At 44.0% G+C, this 13,749-nt stretch overlaps 1 protein-coding gene across 5 annotated transcripts in view; it reads right to left on the reverse strand.

Annotated features, from left to right (window-relative positions):
* Window positions 1–13,749, reverse strand: part of LOC143146770 (uncharacterized) — a 272,791-nt gene that overhangs the window by 599 nt on the left and 258,443 nt on the right. For all 5 annotated transcript variants that reach the window (XM_076311413.1, XM_076311387.1, XM_076311381.1 and 2 more), the window contains 6 exons: window positions 8,488–8,735; window positions 6,941–7,442; window positions 5,234–6,761; window positions 2,253–3,059; window positions 1,016–1,182; window positions 101–300 (listed from right to left, as the gene is read on the reverse strand). In XM_076311413.1, coding sequence (XP_076167528.1) covers window positions 101–300; window positions 1,016–1,182; window positions 2,253–3,059; window positions 5,234–6,761; window positions 6,941–7,442; window positions 8,488–8,735 — 3,452 coding nt within the window. The remainder of the gene's footprint in view (window positions 1–100; window positions 301–1,015; window positions 1,183–2,252; window positions 3,060–5,233; window positions 6,762–6,940; window positions 7,443–8,487; window positions 8,736–13,749) is intronic.

Consider the following 13,749-nt stretch of genomic DNA (forward strand, 5'->3'; position numbering starts at 1 on the left):
AGTGATTCTCCATCATTGACAAGACACGTATCGTTCCTTGTATCTTTTACGTGGCCTCGAATTTCATATCCATCGCGAGGGGGGAATGTCTGCAACTTACGCCAAGTAAATTTCGTGGCACGTAGCCTTCCTTGTGTCCCAGTTTGCTCCACCACCACTCTCTCTCGTTGTCGTCACCCTTACGAAGCACAACCAGGGAGTCGCCGTTCTTCAACGTCAGCTCGTCGCTGTGTTGCGCCTCGTAGTCGAACACCGCGTACACCTGGCCGTTGTTCATTATACCGAGCTTCTCCTGAACACCTGTAACGAGACGCAACAAGCTCGCGTTAATTGGTTGCAAACAGTACCAAGAAATCAAGGGATCTCGCAAAGGATATCGACCCCATTAGCCTCTGCTTCCATTATAATGAAAACGTTTTGCAAATACCGTGTAATTTCAATATCCACACGGCTGTAGATTATTATGAATCAATATAAATACAATTCAATGTAAATACACATTACCTACACATTGTAAATATCGAAACCGCAAATCCTTCGATTTTAAATCACCATCATCCTCTAATTTATCATTACGTTGCAAAGACATCAATTTTATGTGACAAACTTATAACAGACTTTTTTATATAACTTTTTGCACGTACACTGTGACACACATTACTCTAACAATTCTTTCTACGTTGTATTTCCTGCACGTCGAGGTGTTTTCTTGGATTTTGACATCGAGTTTCCTATTTCAGATATCTTGACGATTTCTTTCTATCGAAGATGACTTTGCATTCGCAGAGATCGACAATGGTCGAGTATTGTACTCGTTTAAATTCCAACGATTGTATAGAATCGTACCTGGCCTATTGACGTACGACTTAGCTATGGATCATCGACCCATACACGGGAAAGTTAAACGCACAAAGTTGGAATGTCCCCTTTGCCATGGGAGAATCCATCCAGTGTCTCTGAGCCACGACAGGGGGTTCACCGAGGGGAGTATACGATAATTTATCAAAGTACTAACTATACAAGTATTCCGAGCAGCCGTCAAAGCCCTCTTCGTCCTCCTCGCACTTTTCCGCTGCGGTTTCGTGGTCGGAAAGGGTGGTCGCGAAGATACAGGCTCCGTGCTCCACCAAGAACCTCACCATCGACAGGTTGTTGCAGCTCGCGGCGCAGTGCAACGGAGTCCTATGGCGAAAATGAATTAATTATTAATTGAAGATACGGGTGGTTGGAATTGGGGCTGGGACTCTTCGAATATTATGCAGGTATTCGAATGTTACTGATAAACTTGAAGTATTTGAGTACATATTTGATAATCATTGTTCGAATATCATTACTGGAGTACTATTTGCTGAATATTAATACTCGAGTACTATTCGTTGAATAGTATTACTCGAGTACTATTCATTGAATAGTATTACTCGAGTGCTATTCATTGAATATTATTACTGGAGTACTATTTGTTGAATATTAATACTCGAGTACTATTCGTTGAATAGTATTATTCGAGTACTATTCGTTGAATAGTATTACTCGAGTACTATTCGTTGAATATTATTACTCGAGTACTATTCGTTGAATAGTATTACTCGAGTACTATTCGTTGAATATTATTACTGGAGTACTATTCGTTGAATATTATTACTGGAGTACTACTCGTTGAATAGTATTACTTGAGTACTATTACTCGAATATTTGAGTATTCGACTATCATTATTCGAATATCACTACTCGACTATTTTCGTATTCGGCTATCGTCATTCGAATATTCCATTATGCGAATATCATTATTCGAATATTAAATGAAAGTAAAGTCGAAAAAAGAATTTCCTATCGATCGTAAGTACATTTTGTAAGACTGTAAGCGCAAACTGAAGCAAAATTTAGCAAAATTTAGCGACTGTGCAATTCGTGGTCCTTCAAAATATAAATGTCTCGCACTACGAATTGAAAACAATTTAAGTAAAAATTTCCAATTCAGATTAAAAATTCGTTTTCAAAAATTTACACAAAAGCAACTATCTATACAGTTACAAAACGATCGCGTGTTCCACTATTTCCAGAACCTGATTTACAATTCTCGTTGTCGTGTTATTCGAACTACTCGGTACACAAAATATTCGAATACTCGAGTACTCGAGTACACAGAATAGATATTCGCCGAATTGTTCCATGGAAGATCATTCGAATACAGAATTATTCAACGAGTAATCGTCCCCTAACTCCCGTACAAATGACGTGTCAAATCGCTTTACCATCCGTCGCTGTCCTGCGCGTTTACGTCGCAGCCAAACTCGACGAGAAACTTGACGATCTCCAGATGACCGGCGCAAATGGCGTTATGAAGAGCAGTGATGCCCTCGTCGTTCGCGGAGCTCGGATTCGCCACCTCCTTGGCGGTCTTCTTCACCAGTTCCAGTTCACCCTCCAGGCTTGCATCTAGCAGTAACGCAAGAGGATCGAAGGACACCCTCCTCGAAAGATTCGCTTTCCCGGTGCTGGACTTCAGGTTCCCCTTCTTCCTCCTCATCACCTCGTTGTTCTTCCCATCCACGTCCAGTTCGGTTCGTCTCTCGCAGTCCTTCTGCGCCTTTGCCTTGTCCTCGATGTTGATCACGTTCAGAGCGTCGATGATGTCGGACTCCTCCAACTTCTCATTGCTGATCACGTCCTCGATCGGGTTGCTCTTCTTGCAGTTGTCCGTCGTGTCGATGATCTGTGGCTGTTGTTGCTGCTGCTGCTGCTGCTGCTGTTGTTGTTGTTGTTGCTGCTGCTGCTGTTGCTGTTGTTGCTGCTGCTGTTGTTGTTGTTCAGTTTGCATGAGGTCCGCTGGAATCTCGGTCTCCGGGAACAGGAACGCCGGTGGCATCTCAATCCGTCGGTTTATCGACACGTGGACATTCGACTTGGCGTAACGTAGCTTCGGTTGCTCGGAGATCGGCGCCTTCTTCAGGGTCAGTGGTCGAGCCTTGATGATCTGATGGTTCCCGAATTGCGTCTCCGTGGGCGACTCGGGTGGCTCCGATGTGGGGATCGGTGGCAGATCCTCCTCCTTCTCCGTTCTGGGGAAGGGTGGATATTCAATGGAAACGTTAGAACGTAACAGTTCGCTACTGTACGCAGCTGCGAAGAACGCCTCCGTGTTACGTTCGGGATGCGAGAGGATCGAATCTCGTCAATTGGTTTTCACGATACGAGAGGATTTGAATTCCCGATATTGGTGCGACAGCGGTTGTCGGTTCTTGAATCAACGACGTGGTAACGTTTCTCGAAAATTTCAATCGCAACCGAGATTTCATCCAGAGGCATTCTTTCCAGCTGTGGAGTGTACACGGTTGACCAGTTTCTTCGAATCTCGCGACGACACCGGTTGGTATTTAATTACCAATTGGTCGTCGAACACGTAGTCGAGCACTCGGTGGTGTTTTTTTTTTTTTCAGTAGAGATTCTCGATCGTTCGACGTCACGGTTCGGATGCTTGACGAATCGAGTACGAAGGAATATAAATTCGAACGAAAAGCGCGCGTCGCCGGGAGGGTCGATCGGGAAACAAGGCCTCGATCGATCGAGGAGCTCGCGGCTACTAAGCTGTTGTCTACGCGTGCACAACAGTCGACGTTCTATTTCGGTGTCTATTATTCGAGACAGGCTTCGATTCACCGGCCAAATCGATCGCGGACTAATTAACATTTATAATTAACCCGATAATCGTTTTGTCATCCTGTGCCCGAAACCTTTGCCGCTCCCGTCCACCTCGATCGATCGACTTCTCTCCTGGATCGTCCAAGTCAGGACCGAGGAAACCATTTACTTTTTTCTTTTCTTTCTTTCTTCGCTTTGCGCGTTACTTTCGACAAATTGTGACCGGATAAGAGCGAAGGGGAGCTACTTCCGGAGAGACGACAGTGACTTCACGAACCTTTAAAAAATTAAATGTCCTCGGTTCGCGATGTGGTAACGATCTCGGATACGCGTACCAAGAATAAAGGGTGTCATCACTTGCAGCGATAGACAACCGAACCAACGACGGATCAGTAGTATTTAGGATGTCCCTGATATTTTTGTTGTACCAAACACGGGAAAGGAACGATGCCTTGTATCTTGGAAAGCGGTGTATTAGTTAATTAACGCGATCCCTTCGCGGTCTAAGGTGTAGGGAAGATTTGAAATTGAATTTCAGTGTCTGTCTTTGATCCTTGTCTTGTCACGCCTGGGTCTTTTCTGACCCAGAGAGACTTTCTCTCAATTATACCATCGGTGTAACTTTCTTTTGAAATTAAGAGGTTCACGGTAAAATAGTAGAATTTTTATAATATTTGTAGAAGCAAGGTCAAATGTGTTCGTTTAGACCCAAACGTAGTTTCTTCATTCTTGGTCTACTAAACCGCTGGTACTGCGAGAGTTGAAGCGATACTTTCCACTGTTCAAGGTCACTGCCCCCACTACGCAGTTCGACTACTTCCGACCACTTTGATCTCTCGACCGCTTGCTTCGTTCTACTACCGCGAAAACAGAAAGTGTTAACCTGTAGCACGTGTACTCTATCTCTCGAATAGGAACGCTAGTGTGACGTAAGAGTGGGAGGGGAGGCGTGTCTAACTCGATTTACAGCGAGGGAAGTGACCTTCTGGGGCCAATCGATCTTGTTCCGACTATCGCGTGAATTTTCACACGAATCCTGCGGCTCCTTGGTGTTTACAGTTATGTGTACAGATTTTTTAAGCTTAACGGTTCAATAGTAGTACCGAAATAAAGTTTGACTGATCTTTACTGATAATTACTTTAAGTAATATGCAATACGAGATTATTCATATATTTTACAGTATGGAAAAGGGGAGGAGTTAGATATATTCAAATCCACGTGTAAATTAAATTAAATTTAAAAAACTCTCACTGAATCTATCGCATTCTCGACAAATATTTAATTTCATTTTCAATAATCGTTCTGTACTCATCAAAGACGACTCAAACGAATATTAAAAAGATACGATCGAAAAAATTTTGATTAAACCTTCAGTATCTACACTCTGCGGTTGAGAAAAATGTCGTACCGGCATTCTTTCCAACCGTGAACAGTAGATTGCTCGACTCGACTAAAACGAACTACGAGGTTCTCCCTAATGAACTACCAATTCTTACACTCTTTATCCTTGCAACTTAAATAAATAATTTCCTCGCTAGACGATCCCGAGAAACATTGCCAACTCGTGCAACAATGACAAATTCACCCACGAACCTGGGACTCAGTCCTATACTGTTCTTGCAATCGGCAATCCCATCAACGGTGGTGTCCACCTTCTCGTGATGGGTGAGCCTCGGCGGTGGATTAGGTTTGCTCGGTTTCGGAGGTAGCGCCGGCTTCGTTTTGTCCTCGCCGCGTATCTCGGCCAGATTCTTCCTCTCGTTGTCGCTCTTCAGCCTCTCGAACTCGAACGTCGGTTTCTCGTTCGTCTTCGCCGGTATCTCGAACTTCCCGTTGTGCTCGTGCTTCGTCGTCGAGCTCTGCTCGTACTTGTTGTTCTCGAACTTGGCCGATTCCTGCTTGAACGGCTGGTTCACGGTTTCGTACTTGCTGGGTGGTTCGTGTTTGAACCCCGTGTTGTGTTCGTACTTCACGGACGGTCTGACCTCGTGTTGCTCGTGCTTGCCGTATTGCTGTGTGTTCTGATTGGGATCGTACTTGGGCCCGTGATGCTGCTCGTGCTTGGTCTGGCCGGCCTCGTACTTCCCTTGCTCGAGCTTGGACGCGCTGTCGTATTTGTTGGTCTGACCGCCGGGTTGTTCGTGTTTGCCAGACGTCTCGTAGAGCTTGGTGGATTGGCCCGTTTGCTCGTACTTGCCGTGCTCGTACTTGGTGTGCTGTTCGTACTTCATCTGATGAGGATCGTACTTGAACACCGTGTTGGGCTCGTACCTCTGTTGCTCGTGCTTGGCCGGCAACGCGTGTTCGAATTTCTCCTGGCCCTTCACCGATTCGAATTTCAACTTCTCTGGTTGTTCGTTGTTGGACGATGAGCTGGTCAACGGTTGGATTTGGTTGTACCTCTGCACCGAGTTGCCGAAGTTCGCCCCGCTGGACGAGGTGTGTATGGTCGACGGCAGATTTGGGGAGTTCTGATTCTGATAGGCCACGGACGAGGACACGTGGCTGTTCGCCTGGGTGGAATGCTGCTGGATGCCCGGATAATTGTGCCTCGAACCGTAAGTCTGCTCCTGGTTGGTCTGATTGCTGCTGGCCACCGATTGGTTCGTTTGTTGCTGGTTCTGCGTGCTCAGCCCGACGAAGTTCTGCGCGTTGGCGTGCCCGCGACCTATCAGACTCAAGGTCTGCGGCATCACCGGGTGGATCTTCGTCGAGGATGTTTGATAGATCTGGGATTTCACGGAGAAACTCGGCGCGACGCTGGACACCGGTTTCTGATGTGTTTGGAGGTTTCGATGGTTTTGAGTTTGGGTGATGGATACCGCCGTCCCGAGGCTGGACGTCGAGGAGCCGATGTTGTGCTGCTTCTGTTGAACCGTCCCGTGTTGTTGTTGTTGCTGCTGCGTCTGAGATTGCTGCTGATGATGGATCCGGAGGTTCTGCGAGAGACCCTCCGGGCTGAAGTTGTGCGCCGAGCCGATCAGGTTGTTGTTCGTGCTGTTGTTGTTGTTGTTATTATTATTGTTGTTGTTGTTGTTGCACGTTTGCTGGAGATTCACCGGCTGGCTACCGATGTTTTGATTGTGCTGCTGCTGGTTGGTGCCCAGTAGCTGCGATTGACCTGGAATGTGTTTACAATGATCGTGAACAAGTGGAGACTCTTTGACATGCACATGCCTTTGTGTCTTGGGTTGGATCTTTAGGATTTGGGTCGGGTCTGCTATCGAGAAACTTTGGGTCGTTCGTTTGGACTACTTTTTTTTCTATCTAATCCAACAAGATTCTATCGTATCCACAAACCTTGAATATGCGACTGGGATTGGCTGTGGGCGATCTGATGCCCGAACTGCTGGAAGGCTGCCCTCTGGCCCAGCTGGGATGCGCTGGCTGAGTGCTGGATCTTGTTTTTATTGACGTCGTCCTCGGCAGCCTTGAAGTTCACCGTGAACTTGGTGTTGTACGGCAGCGTCTGGTATTTCGGATCGTTCTTGTTCAGATTGAAGTCGTTGTCGTTAGGTATGTGAGAGTAGGGCTCGATCGCGGCTATGTTCCCGGCCGGTCTGGACTTCCCACCAGCGTTGAAGTCCAGCTTTGACTCCGTGAAACCAGTGTTCGCGTTGGTACGGTTCCCAGAACCAAGCTGTTGGCTCAGCCGTTGGTTCAAGGCTCTCTTGCGCTGAAGGCGACCCTGAAGCTGAGCTATCCTCGCGTCGATCGACGCCATTTCCGCCTGTCGTTGCGCCAGGGCCAACCGTTGCTGGGATACCACTTGGTTCTGCTGCTCGTTCATCTTGTTACGGTACTGTCGACGAGAAAAGGAAATCGATTCTGTACAAGTTGCCTGCTCGAAATTCTATTTCGCGGGACCATTTTCGAGCGTTACGTCCAACGTGTTCGAGGGCACTGTGATCGACGACGAACGTTTCAAAGCTACTCGTGGACTGTAATCGTTAGCTTTGCAATAACGCTGGATAGATGTCTCGATCGAAATACGAGGATGAATTGTTTGTAAGAAACAACAGAATGTTGCTTCGCTGAACGTTCATTGGCGTTTCGGTCAGTATTCGTGATCCTATCAAACCCTAGTTCTAGAGAAAGTTATGTATGTCCTTTTTAGACTTTAGATCCAAAGGAAAGAATGTAATATTCTCTTCGAACTCCAAACCTAGAATTTATGTACGTCCTCTCCAGATTTTAAATCTAGAAGAAATTATGCACTATCCTCTATAGACTCCACATCTAGAGGAACTTGGATACTATTCTCTTCAGATTCTAATTATGTAAAGGAACATATACAGTGCCTACACAGTGAACACACAGTGTTCAGACACTGTATCTAGGCAAAGTTACGTTCTGTTCAGATTCTAGACCTAGAAAAATCATAATGTCTCAACTAAACGTTCAACGAGGCAATATCCACCGTTTCACACCATTCATCCAGGTTAAATAATCGATGTAAATATCACAGTAACTATAGTGTACTTGTGCGCAACACGTAGCATTGTTTGGATCATCCGCAAGTCCCTCGAGTAAGGAACGAAAGTTAGGACAAAATGGAAAAGCTTTTGGACATCGACGACGTCTTTTAGTGACTAAACCGCTGAAAGGATTCGATCGAACGGTTCGCTCGAACACCCGCGAAACGCTTTGGCTGCCGGATTCAGCTTCCCGAAATCGAACTGTCCGCTCGGCGAAGACACAATTTACTGCAAATGGAACGCGCGATCAGTAATGCAGCCACTGTCGCAAACGGACAAAGAGGGTCTCGTTCTTCGCGAATTCCATCCGAAGTTCTATCATCCACCGGGACAAAAGGATCCAGGGCGGAAGAGGAGCGATATACTCACCATCAGCTCTCTCCTGAGCTTCTCGAGCTCGGCGCTGGCCGGTGTCGACAAGTGTCCGCCGCCTGCACCGCCAACGCCGCCGCCACCGACGCCTCCGCCGCCTCCGCTTCCGGTCCCGGTGCCAGCCGCGTTCTGTCGACCTCGTAGCTCCTCGAGCTGCCGCGTCAGCTCCTCGACCTTCGCCACGGCCAAGGAGAGTTCCTTCTCCTTCTCGTTGAACAGCGCTCGTATGCAGTCTAGGTCCGAGGCTGCGGGAACAAAGAGAGGAGAGAAGTTAGAAACGAGGTTACTGTCGTTCAGACCTTTCGATATCTATGCAGGAGGTGTTACGGTTCGTAAGAATTGATAAGGTTCTACCACGCGTAGGTGGTGATCTCGGTGGCTAGGTCTAGCGATGATAATTTTTGTTAATGACTAAGTAGGGCGATGGTAATTTTTTTTTAACGATTAGGTCTGTCGATAATGCGAAATTTCGGAGTAATGTCGAAATTTCTGCTGGTTACTATATCTATCGATAGTAAGGTTTGTCAATGACCAAGTCTATCGATGATCATTTCTGTTGACTCTTTTGTTCATTATTTCTGTGAAACTAGGTCTGTCGATGATGAATTTTTGTTAGTTACTATGTCTATCGATAGAAAGTTTTGTCGATGACCAAGTTTATCGATACATCATTTCTGTTGACTCTTTTGTTCACTGTTTCTGTGAAACTATGTCTGTCGATGATAAATTTCTGTTGGTCACTGGGTCTATTAATGGCAATGTCTCTAGGTCTATCGGTATTAATTTCTATCAGATTGGTCAATAGCAACTTCTGTTGGTGATTAAGTCTATCGAGGATAGTTTCCGTTGTTGCCTATGTCTATGGATATTTTTTGTGGCTGGTCAGGTCTATGGTTAACCATTTCAGTCGATGACTAGGTCTGTCGATAATAGTTCCTATCAATGACTAGGTCTGTCAATAATAATACCCGTTAATGACTAGGTCTATCGATATCAGTTTCTATTGATAATTACGATCATCGATAATAAGTTCAGTCGATGCGTATAGGTCCGTCGATAGCGGCTTCTGTCGGTAATAATTTCTATCGGAGATCAAGTTTATGGATAATAATTTCCATCGACGTCTAGGTTCATCGATAATAATTTTTGTGGAGGATAACTTCCGTCGATGACAAGTCTCGTCTTCCACGATCGGTCAACTGAGAGCCAACATCTAAGAAAGCTAATGGCGCGTTAAGACGCCTATCTTCCGGGATCAGGAAGGGCAGAGTAGGGGAGCGAGCTATCACGGGAATTCTCTAAAAACTCGTCGCTTGTATTACGGAAGTCGATGATTAATTATGTCTCACGTCAGAATAGATAGTTCGTAGCAAACATTATTGCCATCACTGTTCCGCGACATTCACATAGCCTTGGGGTGGTCAGCAACGCGATAGAAACTAGTTTTTTCCCAAACGAGTCATCGACTGATATAAAAAAATCGATTATGCAAGAACATCGGTCAGCCTAAAAAGATCATGGTCACGGTAAACTATCGAACAAGCTGGAATGTACCAAAAGAAGGTCAAATTGTCTACCTGACACGCTGTTACGAGAAATATGATCGAAAATGTTTGGTGAAAATGGTAGCTGAAGTATCATTGTTCTTTTGGCAGCATTTTTGCAATCTAATCGCGATTTTAATCTCTTTTGTCACACCAAACTCTATCCCCGAGTATCGAGTAGAGAGAAATGATTCAGAATTTTAAAGAATTCTTTATCTTGCAAGCTTGCTGCACATTGCAGGGGCTTGCATTTGAAATGCATCGAAGTATTCCTCCGATTCGATATCGATTCGTTTTCTTTCCTATTTAAAGCGTGAACCGGAAACTGATTCGATATCCTCGGCAAAGACACTAAAGGGACGCTCAGGCGATCGTTTAATCCGTGGAAGCAATAATTCGCGTGGATGAAACTTTCTTTTAATTACTGCCCTTGGGCTTTGACTGCCTGCTCTCTTCAACCTCTTCGCGATCTTTCATCAGCATTTTAATTTCACCTGAAGGGACATACCCAGTGGACGTTATCCTGCTTCATTGCGTCGGAACATTGAAGGTGATTGTGTAACTATCGGAAAGAAGAAACGATTCGATAAGGAATAGTTTCTCCTTGACTAGTTACCTTATTTATCCAAGAATGTTTTATTTCTTGTAAAAGAAGAAAAGATAGTATTAGTTTGAAACACTATGAAAAATCGTAATTATTACATACATTCTGTATACCGTTTCTTACAATGATACCTAACATCTAAACAATTCCAAAGTTTGAAACTATTTATTTTTTGATACTTCCAAGATAGTTCCAGCGTTAATGATTTTTTTCTTGACGAGAAATCAATGTAAATTTTGTCATATCTTTGAATCAAATATTATAGTTAGTAAAATATAATTTACAGGATGAAAAATTTCCTCCGTACCGCGAGTATCAGTCAGATGCATTCTTTGCATCTGCGTTCAGTACATATGCACATTGTTTTCAATGCTCTTGCGTTTAAATAAGTGAATAGATTTCAACGATACTTTATACTCAAGTTTCACATTCTGATCTCAAGAATTCTTCAAATTTGTCGCAAAATCGTTCCACGAACAATAACGATTACCCTTTGTATCTTTTTAGTATTTTTCCATCTACAACGTTCCATTTCGACCAACATCTTTTTCTCCAGCTTTCTACCGGACGATTCTCATCTCAAGAACTCTTTAAATTTGTCGCAAAATCGTTCCACGAACAATAACGATTACCCTCTGTATCTTTTTAGTATTTTTCCATCTACAACGTTCCATTTCGACCAACATCTTTCTCTCCAGTTTTCTACCGGACGATTACCCTTTGTATCTTTTTCAGTATTCTTCCATCTACAACGTTCCATTTCAACCAACATCTTTTTCCACAATTTTCTACCAGGCGATTACCCTTTGTATTGTATCTTTTTAGTATTCTTCCACCTACAAGGTTCCATTTCGACCAACATCTTTTTCCACAATTTTCTACCAGTCGATTACCCTTTGTATTGTATCTTTTTAGTATTCTTCCACTTACAAGGTTCCATTTCGACCAACATCTTTTTCCACAATTTTCTACCAGTCGATTACCCTTTGTATTGTATCTTTTTAGTATTCTTCCACTTACAAGGTTCCATTTCGACCAACATCCTTTCCCACAATTTTCTACCGGACGATTCTCGTACAGTTTATAGTTGATAAACAAGCGTTCGTTTCATCGTGTCAAATGTATCGAGTTGCAAAGTCTTCCGGGATCGAACGCATCTATCGAGGGGCAAACGCTTCGAAAAAAGCATCGTCTACGGGGACGTGGACAGGATCGAGGGGGGGTTCTGAACGATCCAGCCACGGTCCTTCGACGAGCATCGACGTGGCTGGAACACGTTTTCCAGGGAATCGAGCTGGAAAACGTCGCGACGAAACCACTCGACCGCGGTGAACTGTCTCGTTTCGATATCGCTGGAAAAGAATAGCCTCGAGAGCCAGTGAACACCGGGTGTTTGCCTATTGGAGGATACCTCGTGTCCACGAGGAGGAAGCGTACGGAAAGGATCGTTCCGGAAACCGCGTTCCTACGGCCCGATTTATTTATCGGGAGGAAAAGTGTTTCGCGCGGAAACACGAGGCCCGACGATGCGTGGAACGTGATTCGACTGTCCCGTTTATTTATCTTTAGCGTCTCGTTCACTCCTCGGGATGGTGGTAATTCCTATCGCGGTCTCTCGAAATTTCTCGTTCGTCGGTACAAGGCCAAAGAATTCGCGAGCCGGCTGTGTACGTCGTAAAAATATACCGCTCGAAGTAATTGGAGGATCTGACCGGTGGAGTGCACCGAGTATAAAATTCTGCTGATAAATTGAATACGAGGGATGTTATTTTAAATTAAAAAAGAAAAAAAGAACGCAGGGGAGGGAACAACGCGGGAGAAAAACGCACGGGAGGAACTGCTCGTTCTTTTAACGAGGTCGAGTGGGGTAAATCTCTCTGGGCGATGAAACAAACAGCGAGGTTTTCGGAAGAGGACACGTGTACCGAGTGTTACGCGACACAGACGTGGTTAGGTTGGTTCACGTCGACTCGATAAGTGTACTGGATATTTTTTAATAAGAATTTCTTAAGATGGTTTTTTTATTATTGGTCTGCGTTGCTGTGGATGTAGTATCAATCTTGTGTAACTCGTGAACAACGTGTTTTGTGGGGGATAGATTTCTCTCGCGTTGTAAATGTTATTCAAGGGGGTCTAATCTGTCCTCCTTCAATTTTAATCTTTTGCAGAATGGTAGAGTATAGGATTCTGTTGGGATAAGTGAAAAAATGTGTTTGATAATTTTGGTGATACGAGAGAAAGGAGTTTGATATACTTTGGGTCGTACCACGCGTATACTAACATGTGATAACTATGTTTTATCGTACCGGAGAAAGAATTCGAGGAAATCCATGTGAGAAATAAAAGACAAGGTGCTCTTATAGAACAGTAAACAACGGAATTTCGAGAGCCGCGATCAAAGCTATTCTTTCGTTTGCAAGAGAAAAATGATACAGTTGCGAACGAAAGAGAAAAAAGTGCATTCGCGAATAAAAGAGAAAAATGATACAACTGGGAGCTTTTGTATTATTTGCTGACATAGCAATTTCGACGAAACTGACCGACATTCGTAATATACAGTGCAAGTTACATCGTACGTAATATTAATTATTCATATACTTGGAATTACCGAATATATATTGGGTTGTTCGGTAAGTCATTTCCTTTTTTTTTTGTGGTGAAAATGAAACACGATTTTTTCACAGTGTACAAACATTTTATTAAATTATATATTCTCCATTTTGGAAAACGAAATCACTTTCCAAACAACCCAGTACATTTAATGTTTCACACATTGCAACTGAAATTTTATCTTCCGTCATCTTGCAAAAGCACGTTAAAATTGGAGGAATTAATGTTTCACACAATGCAACTGGATTTTTATCTTCTATTATCTGGTAAAAGCACGTTTAAATCGGAAGAGGACAGGTTGGATCCTTTCTTTGTTCAAGGCACTCTTTTTAGCTCCGAGCAGTACCCTTTGTCTATGTACTCGAGGCTTTTTCAAATCATTGTCTATCTTTGCATTATTTGGGATCGTTTGCTCTGCGAATGTAAGCTTTGCTCGAAAGTTCTGTTTAACAATTTGTTTTATTTCACTTTTTCTTTTTCAATATAGACAATTTGGGAACA

The sequence above is a fragment of the Ptiloglossa arizonensis genome, chromosome 1 (assembly GCF_051014685.1).
Source record: "Ptiloglossa arizonensis isolate GNS036 chromosome 1, iyPtiAriz1_principal, whole genome shotgun sequence".
NCBI classification, from domain to species: Eukaryota; Metazoa; Arthropoda; class Insecta; order Hymenoptera; family Colletidae; genus Ptiloglossa; species Ptiloglossa arizonensis.